The following is a 24,807-nucleotide window of genomic DNA, read 5'->3' as shown; positions in this document are numbered from 1 at the left end:
AAGTGGGAGCGCTGAGACATATTTATAATACTTTATGTAGATGACATATAGTTGGTTATAAATAATGTAATTATATACATGATTATAAAAGGTTTCATTAAGAATTAACTTCAATGAAAGAATATGGACTGAAACATATTTAGTATCAAGATCTATGAAGATAGATTGAAATACATAATAAGTTTAAGTCAAAATACATAGAATGGATATTGAAGTAGTTCAATATAGAAATATTAAGAAAATGTTCTTGTCATGTGAAGGTTTAAACAAGACTTGAGTGTATCTGACACTCAATGAGTAAAAACACATGAGTGATTATAGATCACGAATAATATGTACACAATCAGATGTCATGTGCTCTGAAGAGTTATGAGCATGTACCAGAATGATTCATATGGTGATCACTGGACGACAGTAAGAATATCCTTGAGTAATTTAGAAGAACTAAGGATATATATATAGTTTTGTATGGGGTAATAACAAACAAATCGCTGTAAAGTGTTGCACCGATATTAGTTTGATCACATAAAAAAATAAATTTCAATCTCAAATTAGGCTAAGTGTTGTTTAAAAGGTAGAACAATGAGATAGAAGTTGTCTATGCTAGATTTAGATGAGTTCTAAATGTTGTGACGGATTCTACAAACGAAGGCAGAGTATGTCATTGTTTTGACAATGACTGAGGATGTTAAGTCAAGAAGTTCTTTGAGAACTTGGTGTAGTTCCGATAGTGTCAGAAGTTTGAAACTATATTGTGTGTGACAATATTAGTGACATATTTCAGAACGCGGAATTAAGGTTCCACCGAAGACCAAACATATTTAATGCCGAATCATTTGGAAAATGAGTGATGCGTTAAGACGCAAATGAATTGCAAAATACATACGTTTCTGAGCGTGTCAGATCCGCTGACTAAAACTTCTCCCGTGAGCAAAACATGATAAAGCACCGGAAGGCCAAGGTGTTATATCTTTACAAATGTAAACTAGATTATTGACTCTAGTGCAAGTGGGAGACTGTTGGAGATATGCCAAAGAGGCAATAATAAAATGGTTATTATTATATATCTTTTTGTTTATGATAATGTTTACATACCATGCTATAATTGTATTAACCGAAACATTGATACATGTGTGTTATGTAAACAACAAGGAGTCCCTAGTAAGCCTCTTGTATAACTAGCTTGTTGATTCATAGATGATCATGGTTTCATGATCATGAACATTGGATGTTATTAATAACAAGGTTATGTCATTAATGAATGATGTAATGGACACACCCAATTAAGCGTAGCATAAGATCACATCATTAAGTTATTCGCTATAAGCTTTCGATACATAGTTACCTAGTCCTTTCAACCATGAGATCATGTAAATCACTTATGCCGGAAGGGTACTTTGATTACATCAAACGCCACTGCGTAAATGGGTGGTTATAAAGGTGGGATTAGGTATTCAGAAAGTATGAGTTGAGGCATATGGATCAATAGTGGGATTTGTCCATCCTGATGACGGATAGATATACTCTGTGCCCTCTCGGTGGAATGTCATCTAAATAGCTTGCAAGCATATGAATGGTTCATAAGAGACCACATACCACGGTACGAGTAAAGAGTACTTGTCAGGAGACGAGGTTGAACAAGGTATAGAGATACCGATGATCAAACTCGGACAAGTAAAATATCGCGTGACCAAGGGAATCGGTATCGTATGTAAATGGTTTAGTCGATCACTAAAGTCATCGTTGAATATGTGGGAGCCATTACGGATCTCCAGATCCCGCTATTGGTTATTGGTCGGAGAGAATTCTCAACCATGTCTACATAGTTCGCGAACCATAGGGTGACACACTTATGGTTTGATGTCGTTTAAGTAGATATGGAAATATGGAATGGAGTTTGAAGTTTTGTTCGGAGTCTCGGATGGGATCCAGGACATCACGAGGAGGTCCGGAATGGTCCGGAGAATAAGATTCATATATAGGAAGTGATTTTCTAGGTTTGAAAATGATCCGGTATTTTTTCTGGAAGGTTCTAGAAGGTTCTAGAAGAGTCCGGAAGAAATTGGCATGGAAGGTGGAGTCCCAGAAGGACTCCACCCACCTTGGCCGGCCAGCCTAAGGGAGGACGAGTCCCAAGTCAACTCCTCCCCATTGTGGCCGGCCACCCCACCAAAGGAAAGGGGGGAGTCCCACTCCCCCTAGGTTTGGTCATATGGAAGGTTTTGTGTTGGGGTCTTATTCGGAGACTTTTGACCTAATCTTTGGGGTCTTCCACCTATATAAAGAGAGGAGGGGAGGGGCTAGCCGGCCACTCTTGCCACCACCTTGGCCGCACCCCTTTGAGGGCTGGCGCCCAAGCCCCCTCTCCCAAACCCTAGCTACCTCTCCTCCACATACAACTCCCGCATACGCTTAGGCGAATCCCTGCCGAAGTTCTCCACCATCACTGCCACCACGCCGTCATGCTGCCGGGATTCCGAGGAGGATCTACTATTTCCGCTCCCGCTGGAACGGGGAGAAGGACGTCGTCATCAACACCGAACGTGTGACCGAGTACGGAGGTGCTGCCCGATTGTGGCACCGTCAAGATCTTCTACGCGCTTTTGAAAGCGGCAAGTGATCGTCTACCGCAGCAACGAGAGCCTCCTCTTGTAGGCTTTGGAAATCTTCAAGGGTTAGTCTCGTTCATCTCCTCGATGCTCCCGTCTTCTAGATTGCATCTTGGCTTGGATTGCGTTCTCGCGGTAGGAAATTTTTTGTTTTCTATGCTACGAATCTCATCATAAGATTGTTAGGGCATAGTGTCTAGTATCCGTAGTTGGTACTTTTATGATATTGTTGCAACTTGTTATGCTTAATGCTTGTCACTAGGGCCCGAGTGCCATGATTTCAGATCTGAACATGTTATCAATTCATGATGATATTCATTGCTTTATGATCTTACTCGCTAGTTGTATACACATATTGTCGTCTGGAACCCGAGGCCCCAAAGTGACAGAAATTGGGACAACCGGAGGGGAAGGCTGTGATATGAGGATCACATGTGTTCATGGAGTGTTAATGCTTTGCTCTGGTGCTCTATTAAAAGGTGTACCTTAATTACCAGTAGATTCCCTAGAGGCCCGGCTGCCACCGGCTGGTAGGACAAAAGATGTTGTGCAAGTTTCTCATTGCGAGCACGTACGACTATATACAGAACACATGCCTAGGGTTGTTTAGTACTTGGATACTGTTTTATTACTATCTGCAAATGCCCTATCTTGATTGTTACATGAGTTCTCTCATCCATGCAGCGCCCGTTCATCCATCCCTGTGCCTATAGTATTTTAATCCTGTTGTTTACTATAATCACTACTGATGTCTTTGTTACATCGCTCGCTTATATTTCACTATCGCTATCGCTATAAAACCGTTGCTACTCGATAAACTCTTGCGAGCAAGTCTGTTTCCAGGTGCAGCTGAATTGACAACTCCGCTGTTAAGTCTTACAAATATTCTTTGGCTCCCCTTGTGTCGAATCAATAAATTGGGTTTTACTTCCCTCGAAGACTGTTGCGATCCCCTATACTTGTGGGTCATCAAGACTATTTTCTGGCGCCGTTGCCGAGGAGCATAGCTTTATTTGCAAGTTCACTTGGATTGATATTGTTCGCTGCAAATTCTCCATCAAGGGTAAACGTTGCGATACTAAAGTCGCCATATTACCATCCACTACAAGAAAAGGTACAACTCTGAGTACCTTTGCTGCTCTTGATTCACCATATGTGATAAGTCAACTTGTTTCACCACCACAAGCTTCACATGCTGGTACTTCTGCTGAATCTGAAAATTCCTCTTATAATTTTGATGATGCTTCTACTGTGTTTGATGATAGTGGTTCGTTAGGTCCTTTTCTAGATGCTTCAATTGTTAGGTCTAGACAAACTGAAAATACTGAAATTCCTAATAAAAATACTGTTACACCTGTTAATTCACCTGAGTCTGTTGAATACTCTAGTGATGATCTTGATGAAGATTATGTGGAACTTGATGATGATTTTATTGATAAATGTAATGCAACTACTGGTACACGTAATATTAAAAAGCTTCTTGCACATCATACTGTTAGATATAAACTGTCTCCTGATCCTAAATTTGCCACATCTCCTATAAACATTAAGGATAAGGATTATGATTTTTCTCTTGATTTATCTCATATATCTATTGTTGAGAAAACACCTTTTTGTGGTACTGAAAAAGAAAGTGATGTAGAACACATGAATGAGCTTTCTACTTTGAGTAGCTTGTTTTCTGATGATATCAAGAAGCGTACTTATTTTGTTGCTAAAATTTTTCCTTTCTCATTAAAGGATGATGCTAAAACTTGGTATAATAGTTTGCCTCCTGATTCTACTGATAGTCCAACTGGTTTGCTTGATGTTTTCTTTCGAAAATATTTTCCTTCTAATGCTCAGCATATTGCTTTGTAGAAAATTTATAGTTTTGACCAGGAAGATGGAGATAAATTGCCTGAAGCATGGGAAAGGTTTTGCTCTCTTATCAGAGCTCGGCCAGGACATGATTTGGAGAAGCATGACTTACTTGATATATTTTATAGTGGACCAACCATTGAGTCTAGGGCATACCTGGATAGTTGCGCTGGTTGTGTTTTCAGGAAAAGAACTCCATACGAAGCTGAAGAATTAATGGCTAGAATAAGCCGAAATCATGATGATTGGACTACACCTGAACCAACCCCAACACCAATGTTGAAGAAGAGAGGTATGATTAAATTAAATGATGAAGATATGAGGGAAGCCAAGAAATCTCTTAAGGAGAAAGGTATTAAATCTGAAGATGTAAAGAATTTACCTCCCATAGAAGATTTATGTAAGATAACTCCCCCTTCATCCATGATTGAGGTACATTCTCTTCAACGCTTTGGTAAAGAGGATATTCCGTACTCAAAACCTCCTGCTCAATGCTTAGATGAGTTTGATAATTATGTTTTTAAGCAAGATAATTTTAATATGAGAGTAGAGAATCATTTAATGAAAAATTCTCAAGCTATTAGTAATTTGCATGATATTGTGGAGAGAACCTCCAATGATGTTAAGATTCTTGTTAAACATTTTCATATGGTTCAAACTCAAATTGATCAACTCACTAAAGTGCAAAATGACTTGTTAAAAAATAGTTCTAAAGAAAAACATGCTTATGAAGTAACAACTAGAGGTGGTGTTTCTACTCAGGATCCTCTATATCCTGAGGGGCATCCCAAAAGAGTTGAAAAAGATTCTCAACAAACTAAAGAAACTAGTGCTTCTTCTAAGAAAAAGACGAAGAAACATAAAACTGTTGTAGAATCCTCTGAGCATGCTAATGATCCTAATAGTATTTCTATTTCTGATGCTGAAACTGAAAGTGGTAATGAACATGATAAAGATAATGATAAGAATGATGCTTCTGATAAAGAAGATGTTGAAGATGAACCTGAAAAGCATGCTAAAAATAAAAAGTATACTAAAGAAGATTTTATTGCTAAGAAACATGGTAATGAAAGAGAACCTTGGGTTCAAAAGCAAATGTCTTTTCCTGCTAAGAAACTATAATCGAAGCAAGAAGAATACTATAATAAATTTTGTGATTGGATGAAACCCGTGTTCCTGCAAATCCCTTTGACGGATGCTATTAAATTGCCTCCTTATTCAAAGTATATGAAAGATATTGTCTCTAACAAAAGGAAAATTCCTAATGAACAGATTTCCACTATGTTTGATAATTACTCTTACAATGGCAAAGTTCCAAAGAAGCTGGGAGACCCAGGTATACCGACTATCCCTTGTTCCATCAAGAATAGTTACTGTTATGTCTTTTTCTCTTTACAAGAGACTTTATTTAGGTAAGTTGATACCAACTGATATATCTTTGCAAATGGCTGATAAATCTACTGCTATTCCTGTTGGTATATGTGAGGATGTTCCTGTTCAAGTTACTAATAATTGCTTAATATTAACTGATTTTGTTGTGTTGGAAATGCCTGAAGATGATAATATGTCTATTATTCTTGGAAGACCTTTTCTTAACACTTCAGGGGCTGTTGTTGATTGCAATAAAGGAAAAGTTACTTTCAATGTTGATGACAAGGAGCATACTGTTTATTTTCCCAAGAGGATTGATAAAGTATGTGGAGTTAATACAATTTCTAATTTGAGAACTATCAAAGTGGGAGTTATTGATTGTCCTATATATGAGCCTAAGCAAGGATATCAAAATATTATGATTGGATCCATATCAATACAATACAAGGTAACATGATTGACTTGAGGTTTATTTCTTCTTATGTCATGTAAAATTTATTTGGTGGCAAGACTTGATCAACCTTGTTAACAAGTACATTTTATATGCATGGAAGAGCAAAACAACATTTCTTTCTTCCTCCACTTGTTTTACTTGTTGTAGTACTATTTGTTTTGCAAGATGCTTTAGTTGTTTAGAGGTTTGAAAATCTTTTTCTGCCCTGTAATAATAATTTTAACACCCATAAATGTGCATTTTTCAAAGTTTTAAAAAATTTACAAAAAATTATACTGTTGGTCTTACTTTTCGAAAAGAAACCTGGGAGTGCCTGGGGCTGACCAGTGGGGCACCCCAGGGCTTCCCCCCATGTGCCGGCGCGGCCAAGGAGGTGGGCGCGCCACCCTGTGGTGAGGGGCCCTCCTGGCCCCACTTAATCATCCCTTCCTCCCATTCTACTCTCTCTCCCGAAAAAACTCGTACCAACTTTCTCTCACTCGCGTTTTGACCCAAGAGCTCAGGATTTCTCGATCTCTTTTCTCAGCCCAGATTTCTGTCAGAAATTTGGCACATTTGCTCTCCGGTATGTGACTCCTCCGATTATCCAAATAGAATTTCGTTTGGTTGAGTATATCTTGAGTATTTTACTGCTGTAGGTGACATGTTAAGTGAGCTTGCATGCTTGTTCTAAGTTGTAAAAATTAGTTTTGATGCATGTTTAGTACTTTACCAAGTTCCTACAGTAGTTTCCCTCATTTATATGTCTCGAAACCAACTTTTATAATGATTGTTGAAAAATTTCAGAAAATGGAGTGGAATAGGCACCAACATTGGAGGTGCACGAAGTTATGAGAGTCCACCGCGAAGAGGCCGAGGTACCCCTCAACTTGTCATCCGACGCAGCGAGTTCTTCACATCAACATTTTGGGCATGTGGAGCCTTCATCCTTTTCTTCTACACAAGGACCTTATTATGACCACGCCATGTATGATCCACCGGCGTGGAACCCTGACCCTCGCTGGGGTTGATCTCCACTTAGGCCAAAAGCCTAAGCTTGGGGGGGGGGGTATATCGGCATCACTCATTCATTGCATATTACAATTGTCGGATACTTGTACATACTTGTTTCGCCTCTTAAGGTGGCTTCTAATATGAGTGAGATGATATTTGGGGAAGTGCTGTCTAAAAATAGATTCTGGACTGATACTAAAGAAATTCCTAAAAACAGCCATAACGTTATTTTGAGAAGCCAATTTTTGTGCATGTTTCCCAGGTTATTATCTAACTTTCATTAGTTGAGAACTTTTCAAGTTGAACAGCAGAAGATTTTCGTAAAAATTGATTCCTGTACTGCTGTCAAGTTTGACGGATTTCTGCTACTTTGTGTTTATGTGACTCTTTCAGTTTTTGATTCTCTTGTTTTTGCTTTGTTTCTTTCCTAAAACATAAAAAGACCAAAAATATTTCTGTTGTTTCTCTTACCATTTGTTTATTTTTGGTTTCTTGTTCCTATTTTGCTTTATTTGCTAGCGTTGGTTTGCTATGAGAAAATCCAAAAAGATTTTGCTTTGTTTGTCTGTTTCCTTTCGTTCTTGTTTCCAATTCGAAAACGCCAAAAATATTTGTTTTTCTTCTTTGGTTTTATAAAGATCATTATGGAGTTCAGCGGTCTCCGGTGGCTGGAGCTTGGTTTTCATTTCATATTATTCAAGCTAGACAAGTGAAAGGCAATAATGACGATCTATGACAACTCGACTGTGGTGAGAGGCTGGTATGAACTCTATTTATTTTCATTTTTGTACATATACTCATCCATGTGAGCATGCTTAGTTGGTTCATGTGAGGTATATGTCATTTAAGAAAGTCTAGTAGCTCATGATCTCTCATGTTTAGCTCCAATCTATTAATATGAGTAGCATGTCATAAATATTTGCTTGTATTGTTTTATTCATAGATAGGTAATAATTCACTTGAATCGAGTTGGCACATGCTCACGCATGCATATGACTGAACAAAAGTCAATTAAGCCTCGATGATTTACTTTGCCTCAGAGTTCTTGTATCACTTTTATGCCTCCGTTAATTTATTTTGTCGCAAGCATGATTATGACAGTTATTGCTCTCTTGATTGTCGCTTCCCAGTCTATTGCTAGCCTCCACTTGTACTGAGCGGGAATGCTGCTCGTACTTCCAAACCCCTGAAAAACCAAGTTATTCCAAAGTGTCCACCATAAATACCTATGCATAGCATTTCAAACCATTCCAAGTAAATTCTCATGTGCTGCCTTTAAACCTTCAAAATACTTCTCAATTTGTGTCGATGTTTTATAGCTCATGAGGAAGTATGTGGTGTTTTATCTTTCAACCTTGTCATTTACTCCTGACAGACTTTCATCAATGGACTAGTGGCACATCCGCTTATCCAATAATTTTGCAAAAAGAGCTGGCAACGGGGTTCCCAGCCCCAACTAATTAACTTTCATCAATAATTCTCTTCACATGTTTTGCCCTGATTTATCAGTAAGCAACTTAATTTTGCAAATAGACACTCCTCCATGGTATGTGAATGTTGGAAGGCACCCGAGGATTCGGTTAGCCATGGCTTGTGTAAGCAAAGGTTGGGGGGAGTGTCATCCATAGTGAAACTAAAATGTGTGTGTAAACAGAAGAGAAGAGGGATGATTTACCTTGCTGGTAGAGATAGCATCCTTCATTGGAGCCACTCTTGAAAGTCTGGTTGACGAGGTAGTTAGAGTACCCACTACCATTCGTTGACAACAACAAACTCCTCTCAAAACAATTTTACTTCTGTTTTAAAAATGAAAAGCTCTAGCACATGTTAATCCCTGCTTCCCTCTGTGAATGGCCAATCTTTTACTTTTATGTTGAGTCACAATCCTTGTTTGAGCACCTTCTTGAGAGCACAACTGTCATTCTTAGTATTATATGCTTGTCCCAAAATATAGTTAACTGTGGTATAGCTTTGATGCTTTTATCTTTCATAATCTTTACTTCTAATCTTTCCATGAATTTCAGAGGTGCCTGGGTATTTATGTTTTGCTGTACAAATACGGGCAAGGGAGATACCACTCTATCATATCTTTTTATGAACATTGCAATCCTGCTGATAGACATGATTCATGATGCTTGTTATTAATTTGTTGGTATCTTTCCCATGATTGACATAGCTATTAGATGACTTTATTTGCATGTATCTTATTATGAATTGAGTGAGTACTTGTCCATATCATGAGAATATTTACATCATATGAACAAATGTGTTCGTGAAAGTTCTTTTATCGCACTCAGTTGTTAACTGAATTACTTGATGACAAGCAATAAGCTAAGCTTGGGGGGAGTTGATACGTCCAAAACGTATCTACTTTCCCGAACACTTTTGCTATTGTTTTGCCTCTAATTTGTGTATTTTGGATACAACTAACACGGATTAACGCTGTTTTCAGTAGAATTGCCCTGGTGTCCTATTTTTGTGCAGAAACTCAACTTTCAGGAAAATCCCCGGGAATAATTGCAATGGACCTATTTTCATAGAAGATTGATGGAGCCAGAAGATGAGATGGAGGGGGGCCACGAGGAGCCCACACCACCAGGCGGCGCGGTGGGCCCCTGGGCCGCGCCGGCCTATGGTGGCGGCGCCTCGGCCAGCCTCCGACGCTCCCCTTTCGACTACTTAAGCCCTCTGACCTAAAAACGCGAGGGGGTTCGACCAATTTGCCAGAAGACATCCAGAACTCCGCCGCCATCGCGAAACTCCGTATCGAGACCAGAAACTCCGTTCTGGCACTCCACCGGGACGGGGAATTGGAGGAGATCGTTGCCATCATCACCGCCGACGCCTCTCCATCGACCATCCATGTTTCCCCCATCCATGAGTGAGTAATTCCCCCGCTGTAGGCTGAAGGGGATGGTAGGGATTGGATGAGATTGGTCATTTAATAGCATAAGATTGTTAGGGCATAGTGCCTAGTATCCGTAGTTGGTACTTTTATGATATTGTTGCAACTTGTTATGCTTAATGCTTGTCACTAGGGCCCGAGTGCCATGATTTCAGATCTGAACATGTTATCAATTCATGATGATATTCATTGCTTTATGATCTTACCTGCAAGTTGTATACACATATTGTTGTCCGGAACACGAGGCCCCAAAGTGACAGAAATTGGGACAACCGGAGGGGAAGACTGTGATATGAGGATCACATGTGTTCACGGAGTGTTAATGCTTTGCTCCGGTGCTCTATTAAAAGGAGTACGTTAATTACCAGTAGATTCCCTAGAGGCCCGGCTGCCACCAGCTGGTAGGACAAAAGGTGTTGTGCAAGTTTCTCATTGCGAGCACGTACGACTATATACGGAACACATGCCTATGGTTGTTTAGTACTTGGATACTGTTTTATTACTATCTGCAAATGCCCTAACTTGATTGTTACATGAGTTCTCTCATCCATGCAGCGCCCATTCATCCATCCATGTGCCTACAATATTTTAATTCTGTTGTTTACTATAATCACTATTGCTGTCTTTGTTACACTGTTGCTTATATTTCACTACTGCTAATGCTATAAAACTGTTGCTACTGATAAACTCTTGCGAGCAAGTCTGTTTCTAGGTGCAGCTGAATTGACAACTCTGCTGTTAAGTCTTACAAATATTCTTTGGCTCCCCTTGTGTCGAATCAATAAATTGGGTTTTACTTCCCTCAAAGACTGTTGCGATCCCCTATACTTGTGGGTCATCAGAGGTCCATGTCCGTCTCCCAGTCCTCCTGCGACATGGTCGCCGACTTCTCCTTCGGCGCGACGGTGCGCGTCTTCGGCGGTGCCTTCGTCGGCGTCTTCGCTGCCTTCACCGGAGCCTTTCTTTTTGGTGCCATGGCGCGGCGGCGAGGATTTTTCGGGTTGGAGGCTGGATGGGAGATGGAGCGGCTGGCGGGAGAAATGAGCGGCGGAGGGGAACGGGGTTTTGAGGGAGAAGATGTATATTTTGTTGTTGTGTGGCTGACAGGCGGCTCCCACGCCCAAAATTTTCAGCCCTGCGAGGCGCCGGCGCGCCCGATTCGTGTTCTTGGCGAAGGGGCCGGCACGGGGTTGCCGGCGCTTCTATTAGGCTCCAAAAATCGCCGGCTCCATTTGGGACGCGCCGGTGCGAGCCCATTTTGGCTCCCGGCCCCCAAATTGCTATCGGGGGCGCCGGTGGAGATGCTCTTACCGCAGCAATCTACTCTGTTTTTCTGAAGCATCGAAATTAGCATTAGCAAGCAGCCAAGCACACTATTTGGTTAGTAGTAGTGCAGTGAACAGAGCGCGTATTGGTGATCAGGAAAAAAAATCATATGCTGGGGAAGATTTAGAATGCAGAGACCAACCTTTCTAAATGGATGATGGCTAATTACAGCAGATCAGACTCAATACTCGTCATCTGCTAAATAATTCAAGTGACCCCCGCGACGCTGACTCCCGCCTTAGGAGGAACACTGCAGAGTGACCTCTGCTACCTCACCGTGCAGCCGCATGATCGCCTCGGGGAATTCCTGCCAAATTCTGAATAAACTGTCACGATTTAGTTTCTTGTGAAATGAGTATATATAGCAGTATATATAGCCCATTTGTTGGCATTCTCTCCAATCACTGTCAATAGAACATGATGCATACAACCACTCTTCAAATATATGCACCATGCAAACCTGATGTACGCAAACAACATTAACTCCTCGAGAACTTTCAGAGTGTCCGGTTTCATATCAATGTACTCAAACTTGAGTCGAGAGTTGAGACCTGAGAGCGTCAGGTTTCTTAAAGCACAAAAATTCCAGGAATATTTTCTTCCATATTTAAAGGCTGCAGACATGACTACAGCAGTCGAACGACATATAAGAGAGTGAATGAGCACATAGTCAACGGCATTTAGTCAATCACTTAATCACATATACTAGCTTCAGGTTGTCTCTAGGATATTACACCCCGAAAGCTGAGTCTGTACTATGTGTACACGACCCTCTTGCTAATCTTCAGGTTTCAAGGAGAAGTTATGCATACTCCATTTTTCTTTAATCGAGAAGGTTAATAATTTTGTTTGACGCATCAAACTTTGCAAAATAAAGAATTACAGAACATAAGAGTATTTTGGGCAGTAGATCCTGGCTGGGTAGTTTTCTCGAAACAGGATTTCACTGCACTTCATAAATAAAACAACCACATCCATATAAGGTTCAATTGCAAGTCAACAAAATAAGCAGATTTCGCTGGGGCAACAGCACAAACAAGCCCAACTGAAATTAAAACAGGTACCGATACAACTCTATGTGAGAATGAAACTTAACGGGCAGCCACTAGGAGATCCTCATGCATGCTGCTGTCTAACCGATCTTTATCCTGCTGCCTACATAGCGGGTGAAATGCCTAAGAACTTAAATATAGATAAAAACCCTCCTAGCGCAAGCTGCAAAGGCCGATACTTCTGCCGTGCTTACCTGCTAGAATCTTGGGTGCGTCCGAGCATGTCCTATGTTGTGGGTCGAAGATTTGCAGCATCGGTAATTTCATGGAATCATATGTGACGTAGAAGAGCAGTTTCCCACCATCAAGTAACATCCTCAAAGGTATCATACGATCGTATGTAGATGGGTCCAAGGGGATCGTGTACAGCTTGAACCATGTGCCCTTGTCGGCATTAGTTAGGAGCCATATAGTTGTGAATCCATTGTCGACCTCTGGTTGCATCATACATAGGGTGCTGTTTAGCTCGCCCAAAGTGATGTGACACGGCTTAGGTTCTACACCGGGTGGGCCTTTAATCCCCCTTTTCCACTCCTCGCTCTCAAGGTCAAAGCAGAGTACACTATCCCCATGTAATTGTGATGCGAAGTATAACATACCGTTGACCGCGATAGGGCTGCTATGATAAGAGATGCCCTTGGGTGGTGGGAATTGCTTTTGCCTCCACCCCGCGCCATCTCCAATGGTGAGGATGCTAGAGGAGCGGGGATGGATGCAAACCATCTTGTAGACACCGGATGGGGTAGCACGGCCGAATCCCATAAAGGTACCTTTAATGCTGGTCACAAATATCTCTCCTGTTGCAATGTTAATCACTGTCGCTTGTTGGAAGAAATAGCCGGCGGCACATATGATGTTATCTGAGCTTGTGCAGACAAATTTGTAGATATGGTCCCTGGTATTGATCAGCTTCGCAACATTGCCGTCCATGTCAGTGAGCCGTAGAGTCGTTGGCTCGCTGAAAGATTTGGTAGCGATGAGAGGCTCGGAGCGAGCCTTGTGCGCTGCGATGAAGGCTGGGTCGGAGATGAGGGCGCGCCACTCCCTGGACACGCAACGGAAGCGGCACAGGGACTTCAACGGCAGCCATGAGAGGATGTCAAAGATGGCGTCGGGTGGCAGCGAGACAGAAGCGACGGCGCTGCATGGTGGCGTGGGCTGGGAAGAACACCGCAAGCGCGATAGCATCATCCCCATGGGCGCTGCGCGGTGGCGACGACGGCGCTGCGATGGCGATCCCCACCCGGGGTGTGAAACCGTGGACGGCTACGCCTCGGGGATACACGATCAGGGGAAACGATCTTGGTACTACTGTATATATAATCGCGCCAAAAGAAAAAGAGATCTTGGTATTTAATACACGATCGGGACCCAGATCTGATTCGGATGGGAGTCCTGCTATACGTACGATATTCGTACGATCATATGTGGCTGCACTGTTACTCGGATCGGGACCCAGAAAGCTGAGTCTGTACTACATGTACGCAACCCTCTTGTTAATCTTCAGGTTTCAAGGAAGAGTGCTGCTACACACACGACAAATTTTATTCGATTTCTGTACGATCCAACTTACCACACGATCGGTTTGGCTTTGGGCTGGAAGTGTGACTTAGGATTGGGAAGAGAAAACCTGGTCTATGTTCCCATCAAGATAGACCCTCTCCACTGAGTGACGCGCATGTAAACATATACTACCTCTGTCCATAAATAGATGCCAAAAGTTTATCTAAATTTGAATGTATCTAGATATGATTTAGTGTATAGATACATCCAAATTTAAATAAATTTTTGGCATCTATTTATGGACGGAGGGAGTATCTTAAATAGTTATAGGCTTTCCTGAAATAGCTAGTAGTAAAAAATAGGTGTAGACGCACCGGTTTATTTAAATTTTTAAAAAAAGTTTATTTAAAGTTTTAAAAAATGTAAAATAAATATTTGCATGTACATGTTATTTTGATACTGTTGAAAGAAATACAAATTTTATTATTTTCCTTTTTTTTGTGTAGGCCACATATGGTCATATTTTCACTTGAGAATTGGCACGAGTAAGTATTAATATAGTATACCTGTAAAATTTTAATTCAATTTTTTCTAAAACTTATAATATGTAAACGAACCGTGGCCGTCGAAGTGTACTCCCGCTTTTGCCTCGCGCCCGCCCGTCATTGATTAAAAAAAAACTGGTTAGGGTGGCCATCTGAGTCGCATCGAGCGGCCTCCTATCCGTCGTCGTGGCTAGAGGGCCTGGTATCGTCGGGAACCCGACGCAAGTCCCAAACCTCGAGCTCCTAATGGGAAACTGGCCATGGACATGATCTTACGCCTATCACGGTCATGGAGCCCCTCCTCCCAACCCTAGCGCGCCTGGCCCTCCGACATGGCAGCGTCCCAACGAGCTCTCTCCGCCAGCAATGCAGCCTCCATGTTGTCGGCGTGTCGCAGAAGCACGCGAGACATCGCTATTAACGTGTTGAAGACTGCCGAAGGGACGCCTCGGCGTCAGTATTGACGCGCCTGAGAAGACGCATCGAGCATGGGCTGCTGCCAGGCGGGCCCGACGAAACATCCGCCAGACACGAGCGGGCACTCGACGCGTCTGCAGCGTCCGCAGAGACGCATATTTGGGTAAGGTTTGCGTCTCCGCAGACAGCCCGGTTACTATGCGTCACGCCGCTGGGCCTGGTCTCAGACGCAGTTTTCGATCATGCGTACGTAAAAGATTGCTCAGCGTCTGTTTGTGTCTCTTCGTTGGAGATGTCCTTAGTATATGTTTCGGAGCCAAGGGTATTTTACTAGGCTGAGCAGTAGCGCGGTTTGGATCTGAACTGGACTTGTGCAAGGGAAGAGGTTTAGCACGAGGAGAACGGACCGTCGTACACTGATCGGACAAAAATTGTCGTGTGTGAAGCATTTTCGTTCAAGGAAAACTGCATACTCCATTTTCTTTAATAGAGAGCTTAAGAATTTTGTTTGACCGCATCAAACTTTTCAAAATAAAAAATTACAGAACATAGAGCATTTTGGGCAGTAGATCCTGGCTGGGTAGTTTTCTCGAAACAGGATTTCACTGCACTTCGTAAATAAAACAACCACATCAATAAGGTTCAATTGCAAGTCAAGAAAATAAGCACAGCACAAACATGCCCAACTGGAATTAAAACAGGTAACGATACAACTCTATGTGAGAATGAAAATTAACGGGTAGCCACTAGGAGATCCTCATGCATGTTGTTGTCTAACCGGTCTTTGTCCTGCTGCCTACATAGCGGGGGAAATGCCTAAGAATTTAAATATAGATAAAACCCTCCTAGCGCAAGCTGCAAAGGCTGATACTTCCGCCATGGTCACCTGCTAGAATCTTGGGCGCGTCCGAGCATGTCCTATGTTGTGGGTCAAAGATTTGCAGCACCGGTAATTTCATGGAATCATCTGTGACGTAGAAGAGCAGTTTCCCACCATCAAGTAACATCCTCAAAGGTATCATACGATCGTATGTAGATGGGTCCAAGGGGATCGTGTACAGCTTGAACCACGTGCCCTTGTCGGCATTAGTTAGGAGCCATATGATTGTGAATCCATTGTCAACCTCTGGTTGCATCATACATAGGGTGCTGTTTAGCTCGCCCAAAGTGATGTAACACCGCTCAGCTCCACATTGGGCGGGCCTCTAATCCCCCTTTTCCACTCCTCACTCTCAAGGTCAAAGCAGAGTACACTATCCCCATGTATCTGCGATGCGAAGTATAACACGCCATTGACCGTGACAGGATTACTATGATAGGAGATACCTTTGGGTGGGGGGGATTGCTTTTGCCTCCACCCCACACCATCTCCAATGGTGAGGATCCTACAGCAGCGGGTACTGATGCAAACCATCTTGTAGACACCAGACGGGGTAGCACGGCCGAAACCTATGAAGGTACCTCTAATGCTGGCCACCAATATATCTCCTGTTGCGAGGATAATCACTCTAGCTTGTAGCAAGGAATGGCCGAGGACACATATGATGTTATCTGAGCTTGCGCAGATAAAACTAAAAATATGATCCTTGGTTTTGATCACCTTCACAACATTGCCGTCCATGTCAATGAGCCGTAGAGTCGTTGGCTCGCTGAAGGAGTTGGCAGCGATGAGAGGCTCGGAGCGAGCCTTGTGCGCTGCGATGAAGGCTGGGTCGGAGATGAGGGCGCGCCACTCCCTGGACACGCAACAGAAGCGGCACAGGGACTTCAACGGCAGCCATGAGAGGATGTCAAAGATGGCGTCCGGTGGCAGCGAGACAGAAGCGACGGCGTTGCGCGGTGGCGTGGGCTGTGAAGAACACCGCAAGCGCGATTGCATCATCCCCATGGGCGATCCCAACCCGGCTAGTGAAACCGTGGAGATCTACGCCTTAATTGGGGATTGCTTTGATTATAGGGAGAGATCAGGGCTTGGTATTTAACCGCGCCAGAAAAGAAGAGACTTGGTACTGTTTAATACACGATCGGGAGATCTGATTCGGATGGGAATCATCTCTTCTTTTTGGACGCTCCTATATGTACGATGATTCCCGTCACTAACTCATAGTACTGTAGTATTTAAGCCTTACACCGACCGTAAAAACTAAAAATTTTGGAACCCGCACAATCTACATTTTTTTTATAATGAATGCTTTATTACTTTTCATAAGCAATTACATCCAGCCTCTGCACAACCAGGGTGCACACAGCCGTTTAAGAGTCTTAGAACCAAAAAAATGTCAGAATAAAAAAGAAACTAGGCGGAACACGTATCGAAACAATGAATCATATAACGCCTAAGGTGTGGGAGGTGCTTCAATCCGTAGACTATGCTGCCACCCAAGTAGGGAAAAAGTATCCCTCGACGTAGCCTCCAACCGTGTACAGACCTCCGTAAATAGGTCTCGGTTCTCCATGCGCTGAAGAGGCAACCACAAACGGAGAATACATGTACATCTGTAGATGACCTGCAACAAAGAGCAATTTTTATCATTAAAAATCTTGTCATTTCTACTCAACCAAAGCGCCCAGATAACTGCTAGCGCCCCCACCCTAAGAAGCAACTTAAACCTTGAATCTATACCATGAAGCCAATTGCCAAAGCATTGGCCACACTAGTCGGAGGGTACAATGTAGACGCTACTTGGATGACTGACCAAATAGATTTCGCGAACTGGCACTGAAAGAAAAGGTGTTTAATAGTTCCATCATGATGATAAAAAACACATCGCTTACTTCCTTGCCAATTCCGCTTAACAAGATTGTCTTTGGTGAGGATGACACCTCGACGAAGATACCATCCGAATATTTTTATTTTTAATGGTATCTTCATCTTCCAAATTTTCTTATTATTATCCACTGGTACATCAGAATGAAGTATGGCGTTGTATAAAGATTTGACTGAGAAAGAACCATCAACATGTAAATTCCACCTAAATTCATCTGGTTCAGGTGATAGATTCATATCCCCCAGCCTTTGAATTAAGGTATTCCACGCCAATAGCCTTTGTCCAAGCAAAACTCTTCTAAACGTCACATTCGGAGGAGAGGTAGCTGATAACCCACAAGTATAGGGGATCGCAGCAGTCTTCGTGGGTAGTAAAACCCAATTTATATTTTCGACACAAGGGGAGACAAAGAATACTTGAAAGCCTTAACAGCGGAGTTGTCAATTCAGCTGCACCTGGAAACAGACTTGCTCGCAAGAGTTTATCAGTAGTAATAGTTTTATATCAGTAGCGATAGTGAAATAACAGACGGCAGAGTAACGAGAGACAGCAGTAGTGATTATAGTAAACAGCAGGATTAAAATACTGTAGGCACGTGGACGGATAACGGGCGTTGCATGGATGAGAGAAACTCATGTAACAATCAAGCATGGCATTTGCAGATAATAATAAAACGGTGCCTAAGTACAAAGCAATCAATAGGCATGTGTTCCAATTATAGTCGTACGTGCTCGCAATGAGAAACTTGCACAACATCTTTTGTCCTACCAGCCGGTGGCAGCCGGGCCTCAAGGGAATCTACTGGATATTAAGGTACTCCTTTTAATAGAGTACCGGAGCAAAGCATTAACACTCCGTGAACACATGTGATCCTCACATCACTACCATCCCCTCCGGTTGTCCCGATTTCGTCACTTCGGGGCCATTGGTTCCGGACGACGACATGTGTATACAACTTGCGGGTAAGACCATAAACAATGAATATCATGATGAAATAATAACATGTTCAGATCTGATATCATGGCACTCGGGCCCTAGTGACAAGCATTAAGCATAACAAGTTGCAACAATATCATCAAAGTACCAATTACGGACACTAGGCACTATGCCCTAACAATCTTATACTATTACATGACCAATCTCATCCAATCCCTACCATCCCCTTCAGCCTACAGCGGGGGAATTACTCACACATGGATGGGGGAAACATGGCTGGTTGATGGAGAGGCGTCGGTGGTGATGGTGGCGATGATCTCCTCCAATTCCCCGTCCTGGCGGAGTGCCAGAACGGAGACTTCTGGCTCCCGAGACGGAGTTTCGCGATGTGGCGGCGTTCTGGAGGGTTTTTGGCGACTTCGACTTTCTCCCGTGTGTTTTTAGGTCGAAGGCAATAAGTAGTCCGAAAGAGGGCGTCGGGGGCCAGCCGAGGCCGCCACACACTAGGGCCGCGCGCCCCCCTCCTGGGCCGCGCCGGCCTAGTGTGTGGGGCCCTCGGGCCCCCACCGGCTTGCCCTTCGGCTCCGTCGATATTCGGGAAAATAGGACCTTTCACATAAATTCCGAGGATTTTCCTGAAAGTTGGATTTCTACACAAGAACGAGACACCAGAACAGTTCTGCTGAAAACAGCGTTAGTCCGTGTTAGTTGCATCCAAAATACACAAATTAGAGGCAAAACAATAGCAAAAGTGTTCGGGAAAGTAGATACGTTTTGGACGTATCAACTCCCCCAAGCTTAGCTTATTGCTTGTCCTCAAGCAATTCGATTAACAACTGAGCGATAAAAGAACTTTCACGAACACATTTGTTCATATGATGTAAATATTCTCATGCTATGGCTAACACTTAGGCAGTTCATAATAAGATACATGCAAATAAGATCATCTAATAGCTATGTCAATCATGGAAAGGTACCAACAATTTATAATAAGCATCATGAATCATGTATATAAGCAGGATTGCAATGTTCATAAAAGAGTATGATAGAGTGGTATCTCGCTTGCCCATATTTGATCAGCAAAACATAAATGCTCAGGCACCTCTGAAGTTCATAGAAAGACTAGAAATAGTGATTGTCAAAGATAAAAGCATCAAAGTTATACCACAATTAATCATATTTTGGGACAAGCATATTATACTAAGAATGACAGTTGTGCTCTCAAGAAAGTGCTCAAAGAAAGGATGGAGACTCAATGTAAAAGTAAAAGATTGACCCTTCGCAGAGGGAAGCGAGGGATTAACATGTGCTAGAGCTTTTCATTTTTCTAAAGACGAAGTAAAATGGTTTTGAGAGGTGTTTGTTGTTGTCAACGAATGGTAATGGGTACTCTAACTACCTCGTCAACCAGACTTTCAAGAGCGGCTCCCATGAAATTTTATTTTTGGGTGGCACTCCTTCCAACCTTGGTTTCACAAACCATGGCTAACCGAATCCTCGGGTGCCTGCCAACAATCTCATACCATGAAGGAGTGCCTTTTTATTTCAGTTTTATTTAGATGACACTCCTCCCCACCTTTGCTTTCTCAAGCCATGGCTAACCGAATCCTCGGGTGCCAACCAACAATCACATACCATGGAGGAGTGTCTATTTATAAATTTATGAAGGTTAATTAATTTGGGGCTGGGAACCCCGTTGCCGGCTCTTTTTGCAAAATTATTGGATAAGCGGATGTGCCACTAGTCCATTGGTGAAAGTCCGTCCGGAGTAAATGACAACATTGAAAGATAAACACCACATACTTCCTCATGAGCTATAAAACATAAACACAAATTGAGAAGCATTTTGAAGGTTTTAAAGGTAGCACATGAGAATTTACTTGGAATGGTTTGAAATGCCATGCATAGGTATTTATGGTGGACACTCGGAATAACTTGGTTTTCATGTGTTTGGAGGCACGAGCAGCGTTCCCGCTCAGTACAAGTGAAGGCTAGCAATAGACTAGGAAGCGACAATCAAGTGAGCGATAGCTCGTCATAATCATGCTTGCGACAAAAATAAATTAACGGAGGCATAAAAGTGATACAAGAACTCTGAGGTAAAGCAAATCATCGAGGCTTAATTGACATTTTGTTCAGTCATATGCATGCGTGAGCATGTGCCAAGTTGATTCAAGAGAATTATTCAGAGGAGGATACCACAATATCATACCTATTTATGAATAAAACAATGCAAGCAAACATCCATGACATGCTACTCATATTAATAAATTGGAGCTAAACATGAGAGATCATGAACTACTAGACTTTCTTAAATGACATATACCTCACATGAACCAACTAAGCATGCTCACATGGATGAGTATATGTACAAAAATGAAAACAAATAGAGTTCATACCAGCCTCTCACCACAATCAGATTGTCGTAGATCGTCATTATTGCTTTTTCACTTGTATAGCTTGAATAATATGGAATGAAAACCACGCTCCAGCCACCGAAGACCATTGAACTCATAAAGAACTTTACAAAACCAAAGAAGAACAGCAAATATTTTTGGTGTTTTCGAATTTGGAAGCAAGAACAAAAGGAAACAAGCAAACAAAGTAAAATCTTTTTGGATTTTCTTATAGCAAACCAACGATAGCAAATAAATCAAGATAAAAGCAAGAAACTAAAATAAACAAGTGGTGAAGAGAAACAACAGAAATATTTTTGGTCTTTTGGTGTTTTAGGAAAGAAACGAAGTACGAATAAGAAAAATGAAAACTAAAAGAAACACAGAAAAGCAAGATGGCAGAAATCTGCCAAAACTTGACAGCAGTACAGAAATCGATTTTTACAAAAATCTTCTGTTGCTCAGTTCGAAAAGTGTTCAACGAATGAAAGTTAGATAACAACCTGGGTAACATGCACAAAAATTGGCAGCTCAAAATAACGTTCTGGCTGTGCGCACGAATTTTTTTAGTAACAGTCCAGAATCTGTTTTCAGGCAGCACTTCCTCAAATATCATCTTCCTCTCATTAGAAAACCACTCAAAGAAACTAAACAAGTATATACAAGTATCCAGCAACCATAATATGCAAAGAATGAGTGATGCCGGTATACCTCCCCCAAGCTTAGGCTTTTGGCCTAAGTGGAGATCAACCCCATGGTGCCCATGAAGTAGCACCTCCGTAGTACGACGAAGATGGATCATATTCCGGGTATGTGCTAGAAGAAGCACCCGGATACGTGACGGTGTAGTCGTAGGAGGGCTCGGCGTCCTCGGAGTCATGCTGCTGGTGGAAGTTGTGTATCTTAAGCTGCTCATCCACCTCCTCCTTAGAGCGCGACCATGGTTTCTGTCGATGTCGAACAAATCTGGTTGGGGCAAAGGGACTTCCCTCTCTTCCCCGTCAGCAAACAGCACTCTATAGACAATATTATCTAAACTAGAGTCAGTTGTAACAAATTGATGACTCTTCATAGCAGCAATATCAAGCCTCATAGGAGTTATTTTCACACCAGTAGGGTCAAGAGGAAGCTATAAATATGCTAAAACGCGCGAAGCAATAATTCCTCCAAATATAGGCCCCTTGTTAGACAAGCGGCGAGCAACAAGAGCACCAAGATGATAAGGCGTGTCCCCGGTGAGTGCAGCAATTAAGAAACCCAGGTGATAGCTAGATATGTTACTAGTGTTCTCCCTACCAAGAATGCTAGTACCGATGTAATAAGCAAAATACTTAATGGCGGGGAGTTGAATGTTTCTTATCTTACCACGCTGAATGGTGCGACAATCATCATTGGTGATCCCTCGATAGAGCTCCAGCAATTTCTTGGGGTTATCCTCGATCTTCCTTGCTGTACCTACAGGGGCAATACCCAATGCAGCACAAAAAATTTCCAACTTCATAGTAATAGGTTTACCATAGATTTTGAATGAAACTGTCGGGCGAAAGTGCTTATTGTTGAACTTGAAGCTCTCCACAAAGATTTTAGTGAGCGTATAGTATTGCTCACTCTCATCTCCCACATAGGTGGTTAAGCCTGTCTTACCTACAAGGGTCAAGAAATCATCCAACAAACCTGCATTTTTTAAAAAGTCATAACATGGGAAGGATGAAACATTAGGGACTCCATTGTCCTCTTCGGGTGCGAAGCTTGGTGCGATGAGGTCCTCATTATAGGATTGCCTGAATCGGGTGGATGACCTCGAGGGCCTCCCCGTGCTTGTTGTCTCTCTTTCAAACACTTCTCCAAAGTTACAATTATCCATCTTCCTTTTCTGAAATTTTTCAACAAACATTATAAAATTTGATTTGGTGACTTATAATTGAGGGAAACTACCATGGAACTTGCTAGAGTACTAATCATGCATCAAAACTAGTTTCTACCACTTAGAACAAGCATGCAAGCTCACTAAACATGTTACCCACAGCAGCAAAATATTCAAGATATACTCCACCAAACAAAATTCTACTTGGATAATTGAAGGAGTCACATACCGGAGAGCAAATGTGCCAAATTTCAGACAGAAATCTGGGCTGAGCAAAGAGATCGAGAAATCTGGAGCTCTTGAGCAAAAACACGAGTGAGAGGAACCTGGTGCGAGTTTTTTCGGGAGAGAGAAGAGAGTGGGAGGAAGAGATGATGAAGTGGGGCAAAGGGGGACCCACACACCAGGGTGGCGCGCCCCCCTTGCTGGCCGCGCCGGCCTGTGGGGTGCCACCCGGGGGTGCCCCACTGGTCATCCCCAAGTGCTCCCAGTGCATTTCCGAAAAATAGGACCAATGGTATAATTTTTGTGAATTTTTGAAAACTTTGAAAAATGCACATTTCTGGGTATTAAGTTTATTATTACTGGCCAGGAAATTTTTTGAAATCTCTAATTGACTAAGGAACTTTACAAAACAAAAGTGCTACAGCGAGTAGAACAAGTGGAGGAAGAAAGAGATGTTGTTTAGTTCTTCTATGCATATAAAATGAATTTGTTAACAAGGTTGATCAAGTCTTGCCACCAAATAAATTTTACATAACATAAGAAGAATTAAACCTCAAATCAATCATGTTACCTTGTATTGTATTGATATGGATCCAATCACAAGAGTTTGATATGCTTCTTTAGGCTCATATATAGGACAATCAATGGTTCCCACTTTGATAGTTCTCACATTAGAAATTGTATTAACTCCACATGCTTTCTCAATCCTCTTGGGAAAATAAACGGTATGCTCCTTGTCATCAACATTGAAAGTAACTTTTCCTTTATTGCAATCAATAACAGCCCCTGCGGTGTTAAGAAAAGTTCTCCCAAGAATAATAGACATATTATCATCTTCAGGCATTTCCAACACAACAAAATCAGTTAATATCAAGTAGTTATTAGTAACTTGAACATGAACATCCTCACATATACCAACAGGAATAGCAGTAGATTTATCAGCCATTTGCAAAGATATATCGGTCGGTATCAACTTATCTAAATAAAGTCTCTTATAAAGAGAGAAAGGCATAACACTAACACCCGCTCCCAAATCACATAGAGCAGTTCTAACATAATTATTCTTAATAGAACAAGGAATAGTCGGTATACTTGGGTCGCCAAGCTTCTTTGGAACCTTACCATTAAAAGAGTAATTAGCAAGCATAGTGGAAATCTCCTCATTATGAATTTTCCTTTTGTTAGACACAATATCTTTCATATACTTTGAATAAGGAGGCAATTTAATAGCATCGATCAAAGGTATTTGCGGGAATAAAGGTTTCATCCAATCACAGAATTTGTTATAGTGTTCTTCTTCCTTTGATTTTAGTTTCTTAGCAGGAAAAGGCATTTGCTTTTGAACCCAAGGTTCCCTTTCATTACCATGTTTCTTAGCAATAAAATCTTCTTTAGTATACTTCTTATTTTTAGCATGCTTTTCGGGTTCTTCTTCAACCTCTTCTTTATCGAAGCATCATTCTTATCATTATCTTTATCATGTTCATTACCACTTTCAGTTTCAGCATCGAAATAGAAATACTATTAGGATCATTAACGAGGCTCGGAGGATTCCACAACGAGTTTTATGTTTCTTTTTCTTT

General features: G+C 41.9%; 1 protein-coding gene across 1 annotated transcript in view; it reads right to left on the bottom strand.

The window, feature by feature from the left end:
• Positions 1-13,767, bottom strand: part of LOC124662939 (putative F-box/kelch-repeat protein At1g12870) — a 74,067-nt gene extending 60,300 nt beyond the window's left edge. The window contains exon 1 of the mRNA XM_047200718.1: positions 12,765-13,767. Coding sequence (XP_047056674.1) covers positions 12,765-13,767 — 1,003 coding nt within the window. The remainder of the gene's footprint in view (positions 1-12,764) is intronic.
• Positions 13,768-24,807: the final 11,040 nt, after the last annotated feature.

Source organism: Lolium rigidum, chromosome 1, assembly GCF_022539505.1.
Source record: "Lolium rigidum isolate FL_2022 chromosome 1, APGP_CSIRO_Lrig_0.1, whole genome shotgun sequence".
In the NCBI taxonomy this organism is placed as follows: Eukaryota; Viridiplantae; Streptophyta; class Magnoliopsida; order Poales; family Poaceae; genus Lolium; species Lolium rigidum.
The sequence above is the reverse complement of the archived record's forward strand: the minus strand, read 5'-3'. Positions and strand labels throughout refer to the sequence as shown.